General features: G+C 33.4%; 2 protein-coding genes across 6 annotated transcripts; one reads left to right on the forward strand and one right to left on the reverse strand.

Annotated features, from left to right (window-relative positions):
* Positions 1 to 363: 363 nt before the first annotated feature.
* On the reverse strand, positions 364 to 15,378 carry LOC105703893 (CD109 antigen). Of its 3 annotated transcripts, none has more exons than XM_012432653.2 (28): positions 15,243 to 15,378; positions 10,959 to 11,040; positions 10,556 to 10,748; positions 10,001 to 10,225; positions 9,627 to 9,877; positions 9,379 to 9,537; positions 9,116 to 9,287; positions 8,678 to 8,869; positions 8,493 to 8,594; positions 8,281 to 8,414; positions 8,073 to 8,193; positions 7,780 to 7,923; positions 7,592 to 7,705; positions 7,433 to 7,487; positions 4,761 to 4,983; positions 4,306 to 4,423; positions 3,834 to 4,020; positions 3,546 to 3,706; positions 3,321 to 3,459; positions 3,114 to 3,232; positions 2,904 to 3,043; positions 2,606 to 2,825; positions 2,128 to 2,505; positions 1,850 to 2,002; positions 1,588 to 1,763; positions 1,195 to 1,366; positions 945 to 1,047; positions 364 to 866 (listed from the first exon to the last, which is right to left on the reverse strand). In XM_012432653.2, the coding sequence occupies exons 2-28, from the start codon at positions 11,024 to 11,026 to the stop codon at positions 661 to 663; spliced, it is 4,425 nt and encodes a 1,474-aa protein (XP_012288076.1). In that variant the 5' UTR covers positions 11,027 to 11,040; positions 15,243 to 15,378; the 3' UTR covers positions 364 to 660. The 3 variants fall into 3 exon arrangements, with proteins under 3 accessions (XP_012288076.1, XP_012288075.1, XP_023288117.1); XM_012432652.2 differs by having other exon boundaries at positions 15,056 to 15,305; XM_023432349.1 differs by lacking the exon at positions 4,761 to 4,983 and adding an exon at positions 6,992 to 7,139 and having other exon boundaries at positions 15,056 to 15,297.
* A 5,183-nt stretch (positions 15,379 to 20,561) lies between these two features.
* On the forward strand, positions 20,562 to 25,556 carry LOC105703903 (TATA box-binding protein-like protein 1). 3 transcript variants are annotated; one of them, XM_023432269.1, is made up of 5 exons: positions 20,562 to 20,685; positions 21,697 to 21,999; positions 22,337 to 22,587; positions 22,680 to 22,774; positions 22,905 to 25,556. In XM_023432269.1, exons 2-5 carry the CDS (start codon positions 21,709 to 21,711, stop codon positions 23,144 to 23,146), a joined length of 879 nt encoding a protein of 292 aa, XP_023288037.1. In that variant the 5' UTR covers positions 20,562 to 20,685; positions 21,697 to 21,708; the 3' UTR covers positions 23,147 to 25,556. The 3 variants fall into 3 exon arrangements, with proteins under 3 accessions (XP_023288037.1, XP_012288097.1, XP_012288098.1); XM_012432674.1 differs by having other exon boundaries at positions 20,562 to 20,681; XM_012432675.2 differs by lacking the exon at positions 20,562 to 20,685 and adding an exon at positions 20,878 to 21,017.
* The last annotated feature ends 35 nt before the right edge of the window (positions 25,557 to 25,591 follow it).

Raw genomic sequence — 25,591 nt, forward strand, 5'->3', positions numbered from 1 at the left:
CCATTTTCTACTTTGGGCAACACGTGGGTGGTAAGTGGTAATATTTTACATGTATTATTCGAGCATAATTAAAAAAAATATTAAAATCATTGTACAAATTTACTTTCTGCAATAATTTATCAATATATTTAATTTAGTTGTTTTAATCAATAAGTTGTAATATCATCTCTAGAATCCCACTGATTAATTGTCCACAATTTAAAGCTAATTTAATATAGTTGAATAACAATTTTAAAGAGTCGATGCATACCTGTTCATTGAGCTTCAAAACACTGCTACTGGCATCATGTTTAACAAAATGAAGTAAAGAATTAACTTCTTACTTTTCTAATTTTTTATTAATTGATTTGATTACCGATAATGTATATGTAACAATAAAACAACTTTATTTTATAACTCTATAATTTAGTACATGTCATTTTATATCCACTTAAATATTGTTATATTGATGGCATGTGAGCAGTTTACTGCGAAGAAATAAAAAACAAACTTTAGTTTACGTGTGTTGTGTCTTGCATTTCATGTAAATACAAAGCACTTTGGTTATCACTTATTATACCGATCTGTACACGTTTTCTATGTACTGCGGTTAATGGTCTGAGAATACTTACAGTTAAATCTATCTAAATAGAGTTTTTAAATTATTTACTATGGTGCAATTTACATGTACTTATGAACTGTAAAAATAATTGAACAAAGTAGTAGTTCAAAGTATTGAGACGTGCGTATTGTTGGGGCCATAGATGCTGTACCACCATCCTTTTGGTTACCCAATGCTCCAATGCAAACATTGTCGCAATCATCTTTTTCACAGATGTCACATAGTGTAGTAGCCCTTGGCTCGTAAAACACTCTTGCTCTTCTTGCTATTTATTACAAAATATAAAGAGTAAATATTAGTTACAAAATAACATTTGGAGTAACTCGTATTCTAAAATGCTTACATGAGTCATAGTAGTCATAAATTGTCACTGGTACTGGCTTCTGTTTAGCTACTTTATGTGTTCTAAATGCTGATACCGTTGGACAGTATTCCTGTCTTACCATCTGTAAAGAAAAGATACATCGATTCACAAGATATTAAAAAAAAAAGATTTACTAAAAATATATCATCAGTTAATACTTAAAACTAACGTCACTGCTATCTGGTCATCATTTATGCTGTCTGAAATCATATAGATATATTATACTGACCTTATCGAAATATAACACAACCATTGTATCGCCATTCTTAGTTTCGACTCGCTTCACATTTTGAGATACTTCCAAACTGGGCAAAGAATCCACATCTACTGTAAAGCCAGATGGCAGACTAATTTCCATTACGGCCATATTACTTTCATTTGCTTCTTTTGTTGGAACAAATCTATATAAAACATATGTTATGTTATATATTGCGCCAAAATGAGAAATGGTCCACGATATAAATTAGTGAAATTCTGAAAATGAATAATCTAATTGTCTTATAATATTTTAAACAGTTATCCAATTGACAACCTTTTTCAAACCTCTAATTGTATACTTAAGTAACAAATATTCAACAAATACATAATGCTAACAAACTATTTTGAAATTCCATCAACATACCCGGAACAAATGGAGAGCTGAAGATGATTGGCGTTAGAATTTTTATCCACTTGTGGGTCCAGTGTGAATAAAGGAAATGCTCCTGTGACGTTCAGATTATAACTTGATGATACTTGTACAATAGAAAAACCATTACCTGTGGCCGTTACATTAACGACACGAGTTTTTTTTGGAAGCTGAACATAAATAGGACAAACGTAAATCGTTTTTTTCACAAATTTACAATTTTCTTAGAAATTCTACAGTTAGTACGTAAACATACCACGAATTTTTGTAGAATCATAGAATTTCCAGAATTTATTGTCAATTGTTTTTGTTCTCCTCCTTCATATGTAAACGAAATGGCGATATTGTTACTTCTGGTAGCAAGTTTTTCACCTAACTTTGCCAATGCATAAATGCCTATTACAGTATCCTAAAAGTAATACGAAATAAATAATTATAAGTAAAATAATAATTAAAATATTACAGCATCAAAAGTGTACGTTTTAGAAATGATAATCTGCGAAAATATAAACGTTAATATAATTCCAAAACTACCTGAGTTGAGGCAAAACCACCTTCCATGTTCCTCTGCTTTACAAGCCACTTCATGATAGGAATAGAATCTGTTATTAAATTTCGTCTAAGATAAGTCAGCAGTGCGTAGGATGTCATCTCTACGTCTACAGATCTCGGTAACGAATACCATGGATTCTTATCATTTTTAGGAACAGGTTTCATCCACCATTTCATATCATCCTTTGTTACAGCTTTGGATTCTAACAAATTATAAGCAGTATCTTCGAAAGGATGGCTTGCTAGATTCAATACATATGTACATAAACTCAGTGCATAAACGTCATCCAAATCTTGCATATAGCGCACAACGTAATCAATGCCCTTATTAATAGTGTTTTGATATTGTTTGACTGCATTCTAGAAAAAAAAATATACATATAGTCTTAAAGTTTAACACATGTTAACAATTCTGATATAATACTCTTATAATGCAAATTGAAAAGACTTGTCGGTATACCTCATTTTCAAGGAATGCTACAAGAGTGAATGCTGTTAAGGCAAGACCTTTAGCAGCTCCTCCTTGCATATCACGATGGCTCACTCTTCCAATTTCAGGAAAACTTCCATTTGGTGCTTGATTATTGGAAAGCCATTGCAATGCTTCATCAATTATTTTATCCTCAATAGTGGTGTGTTCGGCTGCTTGTTTAAAGGACTTCGCAACGAAGGCAGTAAGCCTAAAGTATAGTTGATGACAATCTTCAATGTTACCGTAATTAAACAATATCTTATGCCATACAAATCATGATACAAACCATGTGCTGCCTGTTGGATCAGAAGTTCCAAATGCGCTAAATGAACCGTCTTTATGTCGATAAGTTAACTCTTGTTGGTAACCGATCTCCAAATATCGCAGTGCTTTACTCTGAACAGCTTGAGTTAACTGGTTTGTATTCTGCAATTTATTTTTGTTGTATACTACCACCGTTTATTAGACATATATTGCACAAACAATTCATGCTCACCTTCAAGTAATTCAATATCACAATGTTTGGAACAAAATTCAACATGTTCTGCTCTCCGCATCCAAATGGCATTTTTATCAAATTGGCAAGATTTGGAATACTCGGGCCCAAAATATCTCCTAAAAATGAAGAAGTGTAAATAAAAAAATTAACGTAAATGTATCAATGCTAATATAATACGATTAATTTATTGAAAAATAGTATTACCCACGGCAGATATTTCAATATACTCAGACCCTGGTACAGCATTTTTAGGAATGTCTGCTGTCAAGGTAGTTTGAATCTGTTTTGCATCTCGAAGATCCAAAAATACAGCTTTATTTCTAAACTGTGTTTCACCCTCAGCCTAAATAACAATTAAAATATGTATTCCAAGATTACAAAGTAAAGTGAGACGTAATATATTCCAAACATTAATGCTTCGATACATACCTTAACAAGTAATTTACGTTCTACGCTGTCTCCTGCTAAAACACTACTTGCTGTCACCTTTATGGTAATATAATCCAATTCTCTTGGTATAATCATGAAAGAAGTACTCTCCCCAGTATTTGCTTTTACATCCACTCTCTTTCGGCGATATAGTTCTAATTCTGAAAAATACATATGTTATTATTAAAACAGTAAATATTAATCTTTTTACCCCCTAAATAACAAGATTTTACTCTATATTTCTCTTTAAGATTAGAGCAAACAATATATACTTATTCAGAAACTTACTTGGCGGATCGTGAACATCGTTCGAAATTTCAGCAAATTCAAATTGTCCTTCGTTCTCCAATAATATCTCAACTGTTAAATCTTTATTCATGTAGTTGAATACTACTATTGGTATCGCAACAGCCTCTCCTCGTATTACAGAATATGGAAGATCCATGGACACAAAGAAAGGTTTAAACACTTTTAACTGCAAAAAGAATTAAACTTGTTGATTTTTTCTTTTAACAAATATATGCAGATGGGTATAGAGAGTAAAATATGCTAAAGTGATGACAAATTATACAAGTTATAACGCACACAACACTGAATGATAATTAACAGACACGTTTTGTCATTAACGCTACGGTAAAAAGAAAACTCAGAAAAATCTTTCAAGATCCTATTTTATAGAAAAAAAAAATTAATTATTCGAAAACAAAAACGTCCATCATTTCCATTCGTTTCTTTCTATATACCTACAAAATTCACCCACCTTCTTTGGTTCATCGATAAGGCCTAACCCATAAACTGAATCGACGGAAAATCCGCTTATTACCCAGGACGTGATTGTATCAGGTACATTTCTTCTCATTACAGTTCGTCCTTCCGGTCTATATTTAGGATGAAAGAAAGCTCAATTAATTCTTGCATTCAAACACAACCATGTGACAAATGGACTTAACATGTTTTCGTTTTCCAAAGGGATATCACACATAATGACTATTTCACAGTTCGCACTTTGCCCACAAATAATGAAATACATGCATGCCTCTTGTAACAAACGTAACGCGTGTGACTTAATAGACAGTAAGCAGTCAAACATTAACAATAAGTCGAACATTCAAAATAATTTACACAACACGACTGCACTCGATGGACATTGCACATACGTGTAGACGAACCGAAGCGTGCATATATATATTGGAGTAAAGAAATAGGAATAAATACCCTGAAGAGAAGTTTGTGAAAAGCCAGGTGTTTGAGATGTCATGCATAAGGAAAACACGGGGCTTATTCCATACAGGAATTGGGATGCGAGAGAAGGCGTAAGGACCTGCCAGTGGTGGCCTGGTTGCTAGTCTGTGCGTTACGGGTGGACCAAGGTCTGGACGAAATGTGGACGCCCCATGAAGCGAGCCATCTATTCTACCATCCAGATATCCTGGCTGCCCTGTAATCCAACTCTATTCGATGTATTATGTACACAAGAGCATAAAGTTTGAGATGTGTTCAAATCGTTCGAAAATTTCCCTCAAATTTCTGGCCCAAAGGCTCGTTAAACAAAATTGCCCGTAAACATTCTCGAGGTTTACTATACATTTTGAATATACAGAACGTTTTGCAAAATTGACATTAAATATTCCTGTATAAAATACTGACAGCGAAACAGATGTATCGATATATGATGGGAACGAGTCATGAAAATTGAACAGAGATTTCAATTATAACACGAATTATAAAAATTCTGTTACAATGTTAATCAAACATCTGGTGTTGATGGAATTAATAAGCCGAAGACCATCGCTCTTATTTTCTCTTTGGGTCAATAGTAGAAATAGACGCACTGAAAGTGTAACATTAAACAATGACAAGAGGATGCTCGATTTCTTTCTCAATAATCTGGAAATTATACTTGTAGCTGTGTTAGATTTTTCTGACACCGTGCTTAAGATGAATCAATGATCGAAGCCACATATTTCTAACGAAATTTTTGGAATATTCATCCATCGAGGCAACTTTCAGAACTTCATAAATTCATTGTATATAATGCTAAATACTGAAAGACAGGTCTATTGGCAAATATTACCATTAATTAAATTTTCTAAATATTACTTTCCATAAACGTTTTATACAATATGTCCTTTACGAAATTTTATACCAAAGCGTTAGTGTTTTAAATTCAAAGGCGAATGAATTGCAGTAGACTCCTGTATATCGAATTCCTATAGTGCGCCAAAGTTATTGTACTGCTGTATTTTTTTTTTTTTTAATTATTCTACTACTTTATTCATATAACGCAATTCTTCGTACAATGCGTAATGTATTAATCGCGTAATACGGGAGTCTACTGTACAATTATTAACATGCATTCCTTGTATAAAAACACAATGAAGCAAATACATCAAACTGTCCACATACAGGATCTAATATAATCCCAAAATCAAATTCCTCCACCTGTCCACATCTTCCTATTAATTCCTCTTTACTCTTCACATGTTAGATAAAGTATAAATTTACGAAGGAAATGTTAATAAACCATTACCATATAGAGGTACACCTCTGTTTCAGGTATACATATAATTGACATATGTCACAATTTCAATTTTTTTCAAAATATCAAAACAACTGTAAGCTTGTTTTTTAAAAAAAAAAAAGGCATTTTAAACATATAGAAAATTTCAAAAACTAATATTGAATTATATACGGACAAATTGTTTTAACTGATTAAAATTGATACGTAAAAATAATGCATCACGTACAGGGTAGAAAAATATTTGGAATGTCACTAATTTTGAATTCAAATGTTTTTGATCTTCGAATCGTTAAGGGGATCTTTCCTTGAAAACAATGTTAACAGCAGTTCTAAAAAAACTAACAATGACTTTTCTTATAACCGAAACTGAAGTTATACCTCCCTTGAACGAAACCTCCACCATCAGATTTTCATGCTTTGTACATACTATATTATCTTTCCTTCCTTCTCACGCACATGATTACAGAAATAAGAATATCAGTTTTATGAACAATATTGAAGTAATCCTTCGCAACAGTAATTTACTTATATTTTGTACTTTCTACGAGATTATAATAACTCAAATCAGAAATGGCTAAAAAATGGAAGGGTATATTGAAAATCTCATAATCGACTTGTATAAAACAAAACGATTTTGCGAGATGACATTTAATTTATATTGATGTAAAATGTTAACGAAAATTTCGGTAGATATTCCTGTTAAAAATAACAGATTTAAACAATAATGCGTGGAATTGTACCAGATTGGTATACTAGTATTTTAAATCATATTTTCATCGGTATCTTAATTTTGTATAAAAGAAGGTACTGTACGCAAGAAAGGAAAAATACGCGATAGTGAAATCTTAAAATGAGGGAGACACAACGCATTGTGAAATATAAGATAAAAATGAAAGAAAACAATCTTTAATTTCATTAGCATTACCCGGCATCGAGCGTTTGCCAAAGCCAGGTTTCGGGGAAATTCTTGCGTACTTTGACGTTTTCGTGCCTCTCAGATGGGAATGCAGTTGAGACTGAACTTGCGGCAGCAGACGCATACGCCACTGAGTCGATATTAGATCTGTAGTATACTACGCACATACAAGCAATGTTAAACAATAAATGCGGTTTCTAACTGAGCACGAAATGCATCTGTAAAACGCGATGCTCAGCCTATTCAGTTATTATCATGCTGTATTACACGTAGCCGTAGATTTTACATAAATATCTAATTACTCAATATAAAATTAGTTTAGAAAAATATCTTGGTTTCGTAAAGTAATAAAAAATCATATATGCTTATTAGTAGCTTTTTCAAGATGCGTCGAAATATTTTTTACTCGCTTATTTGAGACCATATGAGTATTACACTAAAGATACTCACTGATTGGGATGCTTTTATGAACATAACCATTTGTGCGTATAGTTACGCCCGATTTCTGGAAGGCAGGAAATGCGATTCAATTTAGGTTAAATGTCAATAAAGATTATATCGTACAAATATATATACATATTTCCTGTTGAAATATCCATCGATACATACTTCAAAAACATCTTCAGCAGTAGCAGATCCTGGCCGCCAAAAGGATTCACCGAACATGTCATATGGTGACTCTTCCGCCATATCATATGACCTAAGTTCCTTGTCGACTTGTTCCTGTACGTAAACAATGAATTTCTGAGATTTTGTTCTAAATCTTAAATCGTAATAAAACGAGAAAATATACTAACGCGGGAAATGTCATTGCCAGATTTCAACAATAGTGAGCTTTGATCAACTGCTAATATGCCAACATAGGAATTCGGTTTTGAAGTAATTGTAAGATCGACACCTTCCCCAGGAGTTGTCTCACCAGGTGACACTTTAATGTCAACCTAAAATAAGCAATACATATTTTATTTATTAAACATTAGCATTAAAATCAGTTTCACTGATACATTTAATAAAATCATGAAACTCAGTAGAGTTTCGATGAAATATACACTGGAAATAATATTTTTTTAACATGTTTGAAGTCACTTACGAAATTTTGAAGCGTACCCTCTAGATCAACATCCAGAGCATCTGCTACTACCTCACCATCATCTTTTACATAATAGACTACGACATGTGCTCTCGGAGCCATTACATAAGTTGCTAAAAACCTGAAAGGCAATATTTAAGAGCAATACGTTTTTCAACAATCTGTAATATATTAAAAGATTGTACTTTATTAGTAACAATAAACTTACTTGAAACTTGCCACATTTCTATTAGGAACTTGTATAGAAGCGGCGTATAGAATATTTCCACGCCCAAAAATTTCATAACTCAAATATTTCAGCGGCGCAGTAGAATTTACTTCAACCTCAACCTCGTGACTGACCTGGTAATTCAAAAACATATTTTTGTTGCTATGAAATCAAACCGTGATATTGAATTTTATTTGCTTTTTTACACATACCATGGGTTTCTTCGTCTTGAGTATAGCTTGTATATACGTGTTACTGGGTGACAATGCTTGGTTCGTGGACGGAAACCATTCATGAAGATTTAAGTACTGTGCCTAGGTCAGAAAAATACAAAAATAATTTATAACATAATGGATCTAGCTTAACTCGAGTAACAATGTCATTTCATGTAAAATACCTCAATTTGAAGTGGTTGTGGAAAATTATCCTCAACAATTGGGGGATTAAAATCCAGTTGAACGATTCCATTTTCATCCAACATACGAGTAGCGTTGAGAAAAGCAGATTGATTATAAGTAAATCCATAGGCAATTAATACAGGATTTACCGTATCTCGAACAGGAGATCCATCGTGGTAAGTTAGTTTTATCTGTGAAATATTCTCATCTTAGTAACGTTTCTACTTTGTATTATTTTGAAGCAAACCTTTGCCCTTACTTTATAATTTTTCATATCTTAAAACCTTTTATATCACTTACAATAACAGTTAAGAACGATAGTTCTGAAAATGGGCGAAAAAGCTTTAAACTACTTAAATTGGAAATCTAAATAGCAATGAAATGAATTTACTCAGTACACTCACACGCTTAACTTATTCAAATAAATTCTTACTCACAAAAGCGGTGTACGTAAGACCAGGCTTGTAATATGTTGATGTTTTGATAAGCTCCATGGTGTACTTATGTTTATGCAAGGTAATTTGCATGGACGTATTTTGCCTACGACCTGTTAACGCTTCCTCGACTGCAACATCCAGTTGAACGGGTCGTTCATACTCATCTGTCAATCTATAAAAGCATTAATACTGATAGTGATAGTTATAATGAGCAATTATTTGTTAGTAATAAGAAAAAATAAACTTCAGAAATAATAACATACCTAAGCTCCGTAACAATATCAAAGTCAACTGTTACTTTTCCATCAATGGGTAATACTTTTCGCACTGGTGACTGAAAAATTGGTTGAATCACGCCAGAAAATATATCAGGGTAAGCTGTTATAGTAGCTTCACCTTTAACAGGTTCTCCATATGTGTACCTATTGATAAAAATAATATGAATACCCTTTAATTAGGAGCTGTGCATAAAGTACTATTACAGTATTTGTAATTAAATTTTAATTAATACTTTGCGTAGACTGTTATAGGTATCTTGCCATCCTTAAAAGTTGCATGTTTTGGTGCATCTATCGTAACTTCAAACTTTGGAAGCACATATTCAGCAACTTGAAATTCTTTTTCAAACAGTTGATCGGCCACGTTAGCAACTATCTTCCAGTCACCCAAAACTGGAGATTTGGACAATTCTAGTTCACTACTAAATACACCTCTACTTAGTGCTGGTCGGTTCCATTGTTTAATTCGATTTCCACCTCCATCCTACAAACATACATCTAAAGTTATCAATTATCACTGTTTGTATGTACCTACTGTATTTAAAAAATAAAATTAAATACTAGCTATTCATCCCATATAAGCATAAATAACGCATTTTCTAATTACTGTAATGTACACATCCAACTGTCTTGTGACTGCTGGTTTCAGTCTCGAGTCCAATACAAGACATCGAAACATCACTTTGCTCCCAGGTTTGTAAATTGCACGATCAGTTTGAATGAAAACTGAATAACTCTTATGAACAAACTGTACATCTGAAGTATTTCCAAACTTGAATCCTGAGAGACCTTTTGTTGTTAGAAGGTACTCTCCAGGGCTGGTGTCTCCAACCTACAATTAACAATAAAATTATAAATAATTCAAGAACCTCTTAATATCTCTAAAAGTGATTAGCAAATTGTTCTTGTAACTGTTCTATAGTTTTAATTTCTATCCAAATATCAATTTCTTATCTTTCTCTTTTTAAAAAACCTGAATCCGTACATGTTAGGAATTGTCACATTCCGATTCTTACTTTTCAATTGTCTCATTATTCCATTCCCAATAGAATAAACTATGGCATTTTACTTCAGACATAGATAACTGGTTAAATCGGTATGTTTTTAATATATGCAGGATCAGTTACAGGCTTTGCTAAATATGCAATTTCAAGATATTCACCTCTAACTTTATTATTCGTGTGGAATAGGGATCTACGACGACAATTTGTGATGCATTAAAAAATACTTCTCCATCTTGGCTTCCTTGCAATATCACCGATACTGTCGTTGAAACTGGTGTCCCAATAATACTCACTGCTACATGATACTCTGAATTAGGACGGACTACTTTTGGAGCAATCACTGTGTAAAATCTTTAAAAACAAAAAAATATTAATGTCATTACAGTGCTGACATCTTAAAATTAATTACAAACTACAAAAAATTGGCTAAAATACAGATTATATTTCTCTTTCCATTTCTAACTGTAAATCCCTTTGTAACACTTTTGTTGTAAGCACATTATTCCTTAATTTTCCTCGTACTTTTAAAGAAAATTATTTAATTAATCTACAAATACGTACGGCTGTGTGGAAGAAGCTTGTGCAGCTATTTCGCAAAGTACAAGTAAACAAGGTAACAACCACTTCATCTTGATCTTTGATTCTGAAACAAAAATAATATCTATGTGCAATGCTGTACATTTTTTCTGCTTAATATAAATGCATTCATACAGTCTTCTTACTTATCGTCATGTCATAATGCATTGTTACTTTGAAATGTAACCTTATACATTTAAAGCATATCTTGAAAAATTATTCAAAAAGGAGCACGTTCCCCTCTTTACAAATACATTTTACTTAACCCTGATTTCATTACAATTTTTAAATTGTACTTAGATCTTTGAAATACCTTTGACTATAAAAGTCAGAGTGTAATACACCAGTGTATCCAAAAAATCAAGAACTGTTCTCTAACCTCCACAATAAAATATCTATAATCCATTTATAAAAAGTCTAGCAATTGTTTCACGAAGCGATCGTTTACTTTGGAGCTCCTGTGTTATTTCCGATTATCCGAACTCTGTTTCAATTTTCTATATAATAAACGATTTGAATTGAAAGCACAAATTTACGGTAGATATGGTGTAGTGGGAACTTTCTTGGAAAGGAAATATAAATTTGACGAGGTTTCTGAAGTTATTTTCTTTCCAGGAAAAGGGATCATCGTTAACGAAAGGAAATCCCGCCGGCGAGTTTGACGAGAGATGACGAGATGTGTCTCGCACAGTAAAGATTATTCTCCTAGAAACTCATGAGAGTAAGTGAATCACCTAGTTGGTTACGACCGCGCGAGGGAGAGAGAAAACGCGCTCACAGGTATAATGTATGCAGATATGTACACTCGTATTCATCCATGGTTTCCTCGCGGACCTACTGCCCTCTCCGGCCGCGCGGCGTACTAGCGGCGGGAGCAACGCGAATTTGAATCGCCCAAGGGGCAGAATGGATTTCCTAAAGAAAAAAAATGTTTATAAACAAAAACAATTGATGAAAATTATTTACATATTATTATGAAGTGTCCCTGGCCCACTTAGCGTCTTTTTTCATTCATAACGGTATTTTCATTAATTGTTTTTCTTTAGAAACATTTATTTTCTTTAGGAAATCCATTCTGCCCCTTGGGCGATTCAAATTCGCGTTGCTCCCGTCGCTAGTACGCCGCGCGGCCGAAGAAGGCAGTAGGTCCGCGAGGTAACCATCGATGAATGGCAGTGTATGTACAAATGTATATATATACATAGGCAAATTTCCTAGGTGGCCACGAGGTAGCGCGCGCACGAAAGGCGCGGGATATCTTTCTCGCAAGCGATACGGCGCCGGCACGAATCCGACGTTTCCGTTCCTAAAATTTCGCATCGAGCCGCTGAGCATGAACGCCAAAGTGCACAGGTGCCTCGGGAAACAGGAAAGGCGCTTCGTGGCATTAGTGCCGAGACTTTTTGCCCCATTCGCATCTAACTTTCTAGACCGACAATGGTGCATCTCTCAAACGGCCGAGGAAACTGTGAAGAGATTCCTACTTCCCGACATTATAAAAAGCGGCGTTTCCGCGGCGATTAATGAACTTCTTGAGAAAAGAATAATTCCTGTTTCGTCGTATTCCTAACTGCTTCGGTGAAATTACAATTTCGTAACATAGGATTATGAGAAGGTTGAAATAAAAATCAGAGAAATGGGAATTTTAACGCAGAAACGCCAATCGATCTGAAATTCACGAGAAAATGCATATTTTATACTAGAAAAGTGTAGTAATCTTTTTGTCGTATCTATTTTGTTCCGTCGCATTAAGTAAGAATTACTACAAAAATAAGTGCCACAAATGATTTTCTTATGAAATGCATAAAGCGTTTAACAGAGCATAATTGAGCACTAGGAGAGCAATAATTCGTCAAGTATTTTTGTTAACGTTATTCATCAGAAGTGTGTACAAATAATATCGAGTTAGCTTAAATTCCCTAAAAGATCTTGCCGCTAACGAAGACATCTACTTGCTTTCCAAAAAATTATATATTACAATAACTAAATCACTTGTTTATAAGCTACTGATAATTCAAGATTTATATTTTCTTAACGGTTATTAAGTACTTCATTCATAAGCAATTACTGACCGATGTACTATAAAGATAGCAAATAAAATCATTATGACCACGCGAAGGTATAGTATAATTGAAAACCAAGTTATTTTCCTCTTTCAAAAGAAATCGTTACACCAAAACTTAATTCGTCACAATTATACCTGGTTCTCTTACGTCATTGGAAATTTACGACCTCTTCTTTTCCTCTAATCCCGGATTATCCTCAACTTGCGCTATTATAAGCGAACAATTATCATAACACAATTTCAAGGAATCAAAATACATAGTTGTCGATAATTACGTATATACCGCTTTCCTAGAAGGAGAATATTTTCGCTCGTTGGTAATTGAGTTATTACGTTATTACACGCAGATTATCACATTGAAAATGGGCATATATCATTTCCACTTGATTTGAAGGAATGTTCACGGCAACAAAGAAAAATCATTTTTAAGTCGAACGATTCCATGTTAGCAGTAATTTCGTTTGTCCCTCTTAAAGTAATTAAATGGTCTTACTTCTATCATGAATGATAGTTCTAAACTATTCTGTAGCATATTAGCGAGTCAGAAATCAGTTTGAACGATAACAGGACAATATGCAATAATAGAGAAATTTAGGAAGTAGAATATCACATAAAGCGCAAAATTGTCAAACACTTCCGGTATTTATTGCGGTTACCATTGAAGCCATCGCGTTTAATGGCAAATCTACTTTTTTTAAAGTATTCTTTATATAATACATTTTAAAGGCCGATTTCGATTTCAAACGTATCATTTTTATGAATCACAAAAATAAACACTTATGAATAATACATTTGAGTAATGCGAACCTTACATTGCCTACTCGACTGAATAATGTTAAATGTATTTATTTCAAATGAAAGTAATTCTTCTATACAACGAAAGTATGCATTTTTTCGCAGTTATTGAATATATATTTAAAATAATTAACTATAGCAAATTAATTGTAGTCAACATTAATTATTGAGCCCAAGTAACCATTCGGATATGTAGTCGCACATGAAATGTTAATAATTTCAGCCTGAGCGTGTTATATCGAAACCATGTTTCCAGATTCCTCTATTATAAGATGGTTTAGTTAATTCAAATTTAATTCCAGATATTCTCATTCTAAACAAAACGCTAACTTATTTTATTTACAATCAATGAAACTATCGAACAAGTATGTTAATAATTACATTTCTCTATTCATATAAAACTCATGCAGTCCGAGTGTTAAAAAATGTACAATTGAAAAAGTTAAAAAAAAAAATCCGATTCAACTTGCTTCTATTTTTGTATTAATTCGTCATACTCCGTGGCAAGAATATTTCGTGCGTGCCTGCGTGCGTACGCGTGCATTAAATCTGGCGCCTTATTTCCGAAGAATTAATTTCAGTTTATCAGTTCATTTCCCTGGCGAATTTTCTCAAGCAAGACCCAGCAGAAACAATTAAACAATAGCGTACGTTATCCGGCAGATAAACCCACCCCCAATGCGCGCGTTCCAATCCGTATGAAAAAAAAAAAAGATTTTCGTCAAGAATTCGTCATGCTCCATGGCAAGAATATTTCGTGCGTGCCTGCGTGCGTACGCGTGCGTAGATCTGGCGCCTTATTTCCGAAGAATTAATTTCAGTTTATCATTTCATATCCCTGGGGAACTTTCTCAAGCAAGACCCAGCAGAAACAATTAAACAATAGCGTACGTTATCCGGCAGATAAACCCACCCCCAATGCGCGCGTTCCAATCCGTATTAAAAAAAAAAAAAAGAAAAAGAAACACCCAGAAAAGGAAAAGGATCCGGTCCCGCCCGTTAGATCCAAGCATGACGCGAGTCCGAGACACGAGACATCTATTTAAGTGAACGGCAAAAAAAAATTGCCTCAAAAATCTTCAGACCCTTATTATCAAATCCGATAAAGTGTTAAAAATCGGAGTGGAGTCTCGCCGGCTAGGGACGTCTTTTTCGTCGTGGTCCGTTAAACGATATTTCGATCGAAACTTTCCGGACACAATTATTTTCAGCGATGACTCACCTGTGGCGAATGATCGCACCAGGGTGCCCAAAGTGCACTGACAAAGAGGCACGGGGTTCGGTCCACGAGGTTTCCAAACACGGGAAATCCTCTAGAGGAGCGTCGTGCCCGGCATTCGGGCCGCGTCGGTGAGTACGAACGACGCGGGACCTCGTTTACGAGTCAAGGAAGGATAAAAGATACGTACGGAAAGTACGACGGCCGATCGGGCACTACCAATGAAGGTAGCGAACTGTGAGGAGCGTCGAGCAATCCAGAAACGGGTCTCCTTCTCCCGTGCGTGTCTCCTTCTCCCTCTTGCGACTGGGCCTACTCCGTGCTACGCCGCCAACCGACTACCGTTATGGAACTGACGTGACGATGCAACGGCATCGCGGATGCATCAAGAGAGATCGTGCACGCCCTGCGAGTCTCGAGGACCCGAAGATCCCCTAAATCACGTTACGATTCGACCTTAAACACGACGCCGTACAAGATGCCGGCTCCAAGAATTTATGCGTTACATTAACGATGGCACACTTTTCTACGAGGACCTTCGAGTATTCGAATATTTTATGAGCATGTAATGAAAATGAGTCTGGAAGATTAGTTTTAAATATTTAGAGTCCATTTGCGTCTCATGGACATTATAAAGAATTTTTTTATATTAAACCCGAAGATCCCCTAAATCACGTTACGATTAGACCTTAAACAACGCCGTACCAGATGTCGGCTCGAAGAATTTATGCGTTACATTAACGACGGCACACTTTTCCACGAGTATCACCCAGTATCCGAACATTTTATAAGCATGTAATAAGAATGAGTGGAAGATTCGTTTCAAATATTTAGAGTCCACTTGCGTCTTTATGAACATTGTAACAGATGTTTTTATATTATAAATACTCGTGGAAAAATGTCTCACGGTACATGACCTCAAACGACTCTCTGTCGGATGGTGTGCCGAAGAATTTATGTGTGTTACTTAACTGGCGGTACACTTTTCGGCAGGTTCCTCCGGGCTTCCGGTTAACATCCTACAAGCATGTGAAGGGGTGAACGTGGAATGCTCGTTTTGAACATTCAGAACCTGAATGCTCGTATTTTGCAAATCTTGAGATAGTCTTTTATGTTAGGACTTCTAATATGCACCTGTAGAGATATTAGAAGATATTCATTTGATAATCATTTTAAGTGCATTACGACTGATTATAATAAAAAATGTAACAAAAACTAAAGACATATTGAATTGTATCTATTACCCAAATCCAAAATATAATGTATAAATAGGAGTAATTAAATTATGTATTATTAAAATATTTTAATGTAAATCCGCCAAAAGTTGTTTAATGTATGTACAGTACATGTATTTCAGAAACTCGTATAGGCCCTGCAAATCCGTAAAATGTACATTGCTCCGCAATTCCCTAGGCCCAATTAAGTTATAAGGTAAGTCAAAAAGTCAGGTCACGGCAGTAATTTCATCAAAGTGATGTTATTTGTGACATGTAACTATGAAGATATAGTACTCACTTAACCAGGATACAATAAGAGTGAGCACAGGAGGTATATTGGTGTTAATAGGTACCCGGAACCTGGAGAGAGTCGCTTAGATGTATGTTAACTGACCATTCGCCATAACAATGTAAAGACATTTATCTCACGTATAAATATATCATCAACGGCATTTAACAAATAATAATCATTCAGAGAAATCGAAATAACTTGTACCATGTACTAAGAATACCGTGTAATTCGAGGGATCGATATAAACAAATGCTTCATTGAACCTCAAGACGTACATGCAGTGTACTTTATTCAACTAATGGTACACCTCTCAATTAATGATATGCTTTCTAGATGATTAGTTGCCATTTAATGAACTCCCCTCAAATAACGTGGTAATAAATATCAGTCGTGGGAGATATTCGAAATCTGACTAAAAGAATGTCAGTATTGACATTTTCAGAAATTACCATATTCCTTAAGTGCATTGAATATTAATAACCGTAATCGATATGTAGCACGTGCTCATTTTCACAGAAATAGGTATACATAACCACTACGATCCAAGAATATAATGCGTGTTTACCCTGTAGGTAATAAGAAGGTTCATTCTCCCGCAACCTGAGTCGTAAATTGTACTTTAACGTGACTGAAAGAACATCATACTCGACCTTAGGTCTCGAGCTTTACTTTTCATAACTGATGGTCCACAGTTCGGCAGATAACTCTCAGCGTAAAGTAATTGCATTTATACGTACATTGTATAATACCAATACAAGAAATATAAAATGTTAATTGTAATTAACATTTTAAAAAGAAATAATCAAATATACGTTATATAATAATTGAAATTTGCTTGATCTGTCAACTCCAAGTGACGCAATTGCACGTAGAATTTTATCTCTAAATGATATGTAGCTAAAGTTCAAAATAACGTCAGTAAACTTTTTTACTTTTATTCGAACGTTCTACTTCACACGTCAGCAACATCATGTAATTGCATTGAATGTGTTATCGCATTAACTGGGGTTATGTCAACTTTGTTTCAAGTGTCCAGCTAATGCCTAACTAATGACTTCTTCGATGAAGAATTCAATTGAATAATTTTTCAAATTTACTGAAAAAATGCACGATTATGTATTAAAATAATTTAATCGGCAAAAGTTGTATTTATTTTTAAGTGCACGCGTGATAGCCGAGAATGAAGTATGCAGGTACAGAATAGTACCTGTACGGGACAAATTTTAACACGGTTGACATACCAAGAATCTTGATTGTTATCTTGTGCTTAGGTAACGTCACGAGATAATAATCTCTGCAAATATTACCACTCGTACAACATAGATCATTGCAATACCGTTTTCGAAATATTATACAATTTTTCTGAAGTTTTTAAAATACTTCAGATATCTTCGAATGAAATCTACAAGAAATCTTAAAAAATCTGTCTTGCGATATTTAGTAAAGAGATATGATATACAACTACAGAAATAAAAAGTAATTTTACAAATTGTTAAGTTCTGTATACCTGAATATAAGTAGTACAACCAAATAACATTTCACTAAAGAATCAGAGACTTTATTCTAATAAATATTTAATTTTATGGATCCATCGAAATGTTTTATGTATTCAGGAATGTATCCAGGCTTACAAATAATATTACTTACTCTGAATTTTTTTTAAATGATAATAAAAATTCATGATTCGATAAAACATGTCCGATTATTATTGACTATCATTCATGTAACTTTCTCGCTGTGTAGAGATGTTTTTTTTTTAAATATATTTACGTGAATTTTAAAGCTTCAATTAAGTTTAAATTACAAGCGACATGTACAATTTTGTAATATCTGATGGTGATCATGGTTCTTCAATTCCTCTACCTCGCGCGAGAGTAAGACGACTCATTGCATTCTAAGATTGACTAATAATTAACAAAGTGTAACGAAACTGGTTGTAATTGTATTCGATTGAACGGTATCGCAATACCACGTGACATGCCAATCTCTGTATGCTTTAAAATAGACCTCTATAATGTCCCGACAATTGCAGATGACATCATGATGAATATTTACATCCAACATTAAAAAATAAGATTAACCTTGTTAGATAATACTAACTAACGGGAAGTTCAATAAACGAGGAGATTCTTAGTGAAATGAAAACAATTGTTTCTGTAAATGTCACTGAGTATAAATGTTTGACTTATTGTTTGTGTTAAAAAGAACAGTACATTGCACAGAATCTACAAAAAAAAAAAGTCTGTCTAAAAGTATAGAACACAAATTATCATTTTCGACATTTTCTTGTTAGTGGTTTAATAAAAGTACTTTAGGAAATTCATTTGGAGACGTAGACTAAATGTAAAAAATCTATATTCGAAATATTCATTAACCATGGTGTGTGGATTTGCGTCAAACGAAAGTGGCCACATGGATCGAAAATCCCGTGACGTAATTTATGTTGCGCTCACGCAACATGTACGTCATAAATTGTAATAGAATCAAGTCATCGAAGGTAAACACTTCCTCCTCACTAAATCGAAGATATAAACGTACTCGGCTTACTTATTAAATCCATAGAAATTAAAATCTTCCTAATGCACTAACTATGGCTGCTAGAGGGAAGATCAAACGTTTCTATTATAATTTGTCTTCTTTTTCATGACATTTTGTTAGGAAATCTCGAATGTCAATATTCGAGACGCCAACGCTTTGATCGGTAGATACACTTTGCTATAAGAATGTGTTGTAAGAGATGAATGAGAGAACGAGTTTTACGCGGACCGCCATTTATGGAATAGCAGTCGCTCGTCCGTCTTCGTGACACATATCTTTTTTAGCACTCTTCTATTTGTAAGTCGATGAAGGTCGCTAATATTGAGATCCATGGATGTATGTTCGGTTTAAGAGCTTCAAAATTCAAGTTCTGTTCCTCGTAAATGCATTCCAATTTAAATTAACAACTACCAGAAATGCAGAACGTTGGCGCAAACATTTATGAAAGAATTAGTTTCTCAATACAAAACAACATATGTCTCGCACATCGTATCAATATTTGTAATTGTACCTAGATCGGAATTAGGAAATCATACAATATCAGCATAATCATCATAAATGCAAAATATCCTTGACCTTTGTTAACTTTGTTAACATTGAATTTCCACATCATTGTTAATGTAATCATTCCTGCTTTAAGGTACAATAAAAAGTTGTATACACAGACAAGGTTTCATTATGAGTATTGTTTTCAATACTTTTTCCGAGTATTATTTCCTTGACTTAACACTGACGTTCTATGTCACGTTTGAATTTCCCTCTCTTTCGTGATCACGTGATCGGAATATAAATATATCTCAACGTTGGTTGCATCTCTTCTAACAGAGAAGGTATGTATATAAAGTAAATTATTGCTGAAAAGAATTATTACTTTCTGAAGAAAGTTGCACTAAAAATAAAATAATGTTCCTTTCAAACAAAACTGAATGGTGTTTTAAGATGGCGAATGAAAAATGATACAGGGATTTCAAATTCAAGACACTTCATTGGTTATTCACTGACCAATTAATTAGATCAAACAGATAATGGCGTCGTACCTTTTGCCATTCGACTATAAATTATATAGTCTTAAACATTAAATAAGAATGATTTAGATATTTTAAAGTTAAATACTTAATGAACTTTTTATTCTTAACTTTGTTATTATTTTTTAACTACCTGTATCTTCTCTCGAAACGGGCTATAAGTAGCAGTTGATAAGGTAATGGAACAGAAACTATGAATACTTTCTTTGGTTTTTCTCAATACTTAAATACAGATTTAGCGTTTTTATAACAATTCAAGTTATTGTAGTTCGGTAACCAACAGAAGGGTCTCTACAATCAGTCATGATGTTGCCTTTGTAATACTTCAGAGGGCGCTATACAACCCTAGAATTTCTAAGCTTCACATGTCACGTGTAGTTAGATGGTCTTCAAGAATACCTTGTCTCTGGTTTATGCCGCTTACAATCGGTCGTCAGTCTAGTGAACATGGCCGAAAACAATGGCAATAGTTATTGAGCCAACTTTATATCCCTCTAGTTCTTGTCAACAAAGAAATTACTTTTGATAAAGAGTGAACAAAAACATCCACTCAAATCGTAAGTGAGTAGTAATTCGCATCGGTCATAGGTTATTCCTGTGTCCTGTACTTCCGCTACCAATCGTCATTTCTATCGAACACTTCCTGCAGTGCACGACATAGCGGCTACTCTCGACGCTTGTAATACTGTCATACTATATTCCAATTAATATCTTTAAATATTTTGAACAAACGGTTTCAAATTGAATTCTTAATACAATTTTCTTTTTTACTACTTTTATGGTTATGATGCTGGAAGCACATGAAAAATATGACTAATGTACCTTTGGTGTCAACAATAATCATTTTTAATTTATAATGTTTATTACGAAATACGTATTCAATAGTACACAAGGTAACCAAAAATGAAACCTTCATTTCATATGTGAACAGTATTTTTAATGCTTTAGAAAAATTCTTATACATTTTTTGGTGTACTACGTATATTATACCATTATACGCTACTTATTCAAATATTTCCATAAATACAATCAACTTTAATAGTAAGCTTCTAAATCAGTATAGATTAGTAAGTTAACGATTGTTATTAATTGTGATATGAATCTACATTTCTTTTGCCATATCATTCTACACATTTGTCTTACCAGTAATTTAATAACCACAAGTCTTGAACTATTCCTCTTATAAAAGACAGTAGCAACATATATTATAAAAAGTATTAACGCACTGAAGTACTGTATCAGAATATTCTGAAATTAGGTTCTTTTTTAAGCAATAAAATCTTAAACTTAGTTTGTATGTTTCAATATTATTAGATTTTCCTCATCGTACCGTTCTTTTAATATAATATACTAAAGTCACATATTTTATCATGTAATTTCATTATCCATTGATTACATGTAAATTTCAAACACATTTTGAATGACATTTATCTTATTTCCGTAACAAATATTCGATGAGATTAAAAATATAGTTTTTATATTTTTAGATTATTCAGTACCATTTATTTCTTATATTCTTAGACTTTCATATCACAAAATGGTTATAAGGTTGAAATAATCTGAATTTTTCAGGTGTAAAATATTATGGCAACTGCTATTCAAAAGAATGGCATGAAACCTTTAACAAATGGATCTTTAAATCATGTTGAAAATGTTAGCAATTTGGACAGGACGGAAATATGCTCCGATACAAAAGATGTCCAGCTTTTTCAAGCTCAAGCTCAAATGGGAGCACCAAAAATGGAAGAAATCGATACGACAGAGATCGACATTGTTATTAATAATGTTGTATGTAGCTTCAGTGTAAGATGCCATTTAAATTTACGAGAAATTGCTCTAAATGGATCTAATGTGGAATACAGAAGAGAAAATGGGGTATGTTAGCACAAACTCTTTTTATTTAATATTTCATTATACTGGAAGGAAAGGGTTTATTAAAATTTTTAACTAATTTTTTTATGAAGATTTATGTACACATTTTTTATATACTTAGTAATTTTAACACTTATTTAAATAAGAGATACGATGTACTTAAGTACATGCATCCTTATCACATAAACTGAATTATAAATTTAAAAAAATGCAACTTCAGGATTTTGCATAAAGATAATTTCTCTAGGATTTAAATATTTCATTATTCAGAAATTGTGAAAACTCTTCTTACTATCACAAAATATACTGCCTAACATAATGTCATATGTCAAATTTTCAGATGATAACAATGAAGTTACGAAGACCTTACACGACAGCATCTATATGGTCATCGGGTAAGGTAACTTGCACAGGCGCGACAAGCGAGGATCAAGCAAAAGTTGCAGCACGTCGTTTTGCACGATCATTGCAAAAACTTGGTTTTAAAGTCCGCTTCAATAACTTTAGAGTTGTTAATGTTCTGGGCACGTGTTGTATGCCTTTTGCCATCAAAATTACATCATTCTCAGTACGGTACAAGGAAAATGCAGAGTATGTATTTTTTCTTATAATTTAAGTAACCTTATTTTATATTGTAATAATAATAACAAATAATAATAATAATTGTTTGATCTTTCATATAGTTATGAACCAGAGTTACACCCTGCCGTTACGTATAAATTGAAGGAACCAAAAGCAACTCTTAAAATATTTTCTACAGGAAGCGTAACTGTTACAGGTATATAGGAGACAACTTAATATATTACAGAGTTACATAATATATTGATATAAACTACTATGCAAATAAATGTAGGTTTTAAAAATCTCCTTCAAAGTTATATAAATATAATTCTCATTTATAATTGCAGCTCCTAATGTAGCGTCTGTTCAAGCAGCAATTGAATATATCTTTCCACTAGTCTACGAATTTCGCAAGGAACGAACGCCGGAAGATATTCGTGCTTTACAAATGAAAAAACGAGGATTGGGGATGGGAAAGCGAAGTTTGGAAGAAGAGTTCCTACATGATCCAGACCAAGTAATAGAAGAAGACGGTATCTTGTCTGAAGAAGATGAGGTCGAGCCTAAAAGCGATGCCAGCTGGGACTGATTTGTTTTTTCTTCTGTTATGTGAAAGTGTTATCTCTTACTTCTTGATGACAGATACGTACTATAATTGTGTATGAAAGTGTTTCGTAGGAGTGAACTGAGGCATAATTCATTTTTCGCGTAAAAATATAGAACGAATGTGAGAGTGTTTGGATCGCGAACACAATTGTAATCGTAATCATCATAAATTCCCATCAACGACACAAATCGACCATCGACACGTATCACTAATTTACTTTTGCTTTAGAGATATCTTCTTTCTATCAATGATATATCATGTTTCTCTAGTTGTATAATTTCATTAGGTAAAAACTTTTGTCTTTATTTAATGCGCGAATGACTGTAATTTTTTTGTTTTGAAGAAGCTTATATTTAGATGAATCATTACTGGTACAGCTCTTTCCAACTTATGTGCTGTTTAAAGCATCGAGGATAAATAATAGGAAAATGCTTCTCAAAGATCACTGGTCAAACTACTACGCTTCACTTCTTGCATAACTTGCAAACTATGAAGTTTCCACATTTTCGTTCTCTTTCTATTTTATTAATATACTGTGCCAAAGATGGATGTTCAAAATTCAAAGGAAAGTGTAACAAACTTACAAGGGTTTAAATTTTGTTCATAGTAAGTTTAAGTTCTCCGTTTCTTATTTCCTACTTAAATAGACGCAAAACTATTTTATTTAATCAACCGAAGCTTGTGTACGTCTCAAAACAAAGGCTAGCACAAATGCGATTATGTATTTAAAGTAAATTTAGATTCACTCGCCAGCCTATCGACTTATGTGACGCAATATCTTTGCACCGATATTATTAGTGCCGCCAATAACCCATACTCGCTAAAACATTTCATCTCGCGATGGTTGTTCATTCGACACATAACTGAGCTCGTTTCATGTCGATCGAGCTTCGCATTTGTTAGCAGGTTATTAAACTTTAGTCAAATAATCACGCGATATTCGCTTGATTGTTATTTAACTTAACTGAACTGTTGCATGTGGCATCTTTTCGAGTTTCCTATCTTGAGGGGTACTTCGAAATTGTAAGTTACCCGAATAACTTTTGCACGCGCAGTATTGTACTTTCTCCTATAAAATGGAGTAAAGAATGAATCCGGAAAGTGCCCGTGCGACTGACAGTTGTAAAAAAGTTAACATGTATCTTAAATTACAGAAAATGAGTACCCATATGTCTGTGTGGACATAAGCCCAATGAGAGCATTGAACTGCTTTAGCAAAAATACTCCTGTCTGATTTCGTGATTCTATGATTTCGAGAACATGATTTCTTTAAATAATTATGAGAAGACCTACAGTTATTAATAACAATACACATTGATACTGTATCATAAGAAATAACTGGAAGGGATTGAACAAATATCAATAGCTGGCGTCATCTCGAAATTCTTTTTAAAAATCAGTGTTTAAAACTATATTCCGTGAAGATACATTAATAATATGTCATAAATTTTACGGTATACTTATATCACAATTATGAGATTACACAAAAAGTAGACTGAGGAAAGCACAATAATGATCAGTCAAAACTGTGGAACATTATAATACTTGTTCTGCCACACGATACATAGTATTACTTTTGTTCTTTTGAAATATGTCGTCAATCGTAAGAACCCTAAATACAATTTCTTTTTTATCCAACGATGAGTATTTTTAATTTGGGGTTACCAATGTTGACATTTACTTTAGTACATATGTACACGTTTTAGATTTCGTAAATTTGATTGAATTAAAAATTGACTTCCGTTTGCATCTAAAATAACATTCAAGAAATTTTAAATATAATAACATTAGTATTAACGGTTGCAACCCTACCTGTTAATCTGTTTAATTTCAAGGGCTCTGGTCTCGGAAGACTTTCTGAATATTATGGATTGCATTAAGACTTTTAATTGCATTAATATTTTTAAATTATATGACTACCTAATTTGTTTTAAGTGTGTATGGGTTTTTAGCGCTGAATAAGTTCAAATGAGTGACATCAGCAGTTTTGCAGAAATTTTATGTTCAAGTTTCTGTTATGTAAAGTAATCCATGGTAATTCCAATGAAAATGAGTTCGTACACATGATGGATTTCCCCCTATTCCGGACGATGTTCTGTAATTACGAATGTAATGTAAAGTGCTGTATAATGTAACATCCGCGATACTAAAATTAAGGCAGTTTATTTCGTCTACATAATATATTTATTATTCATTCATTCATTTAGTTTATTCACGACAGGAATACTAAGTACACTTTAGTATCATAAAAGTTACTATATTTTACTAATATTTTACCATTTACTTTATCATTAGATTCAATACTTTATCATAGAATCTTTAGATATACAGATTGCGATCAAATGAGTAACGAATAAATTTCTGTCTCTAAAAGCTAAAGTGCGAATATTAACATGAGGTTTAAATTGTTTACATCCTCGTTAGCAA

The sequence above is a fragment of the Orussus abietinus genome, unplaced genomic scaffold (assembly GCF_000612105.2).
Source record: "Orussus abietinus isolate OABI.00-Male unplaced genomic scaffold, Oabi_2.0 scaffold36, whole genome shotgun sequence".
NCBI classification, from domain to species: domain Eukaryota; kingdom Metazoa; phylum Arthropoda; class Insecta; order Hymenoptera; family Orussidae; genus Orussus; species Orussus abietinus.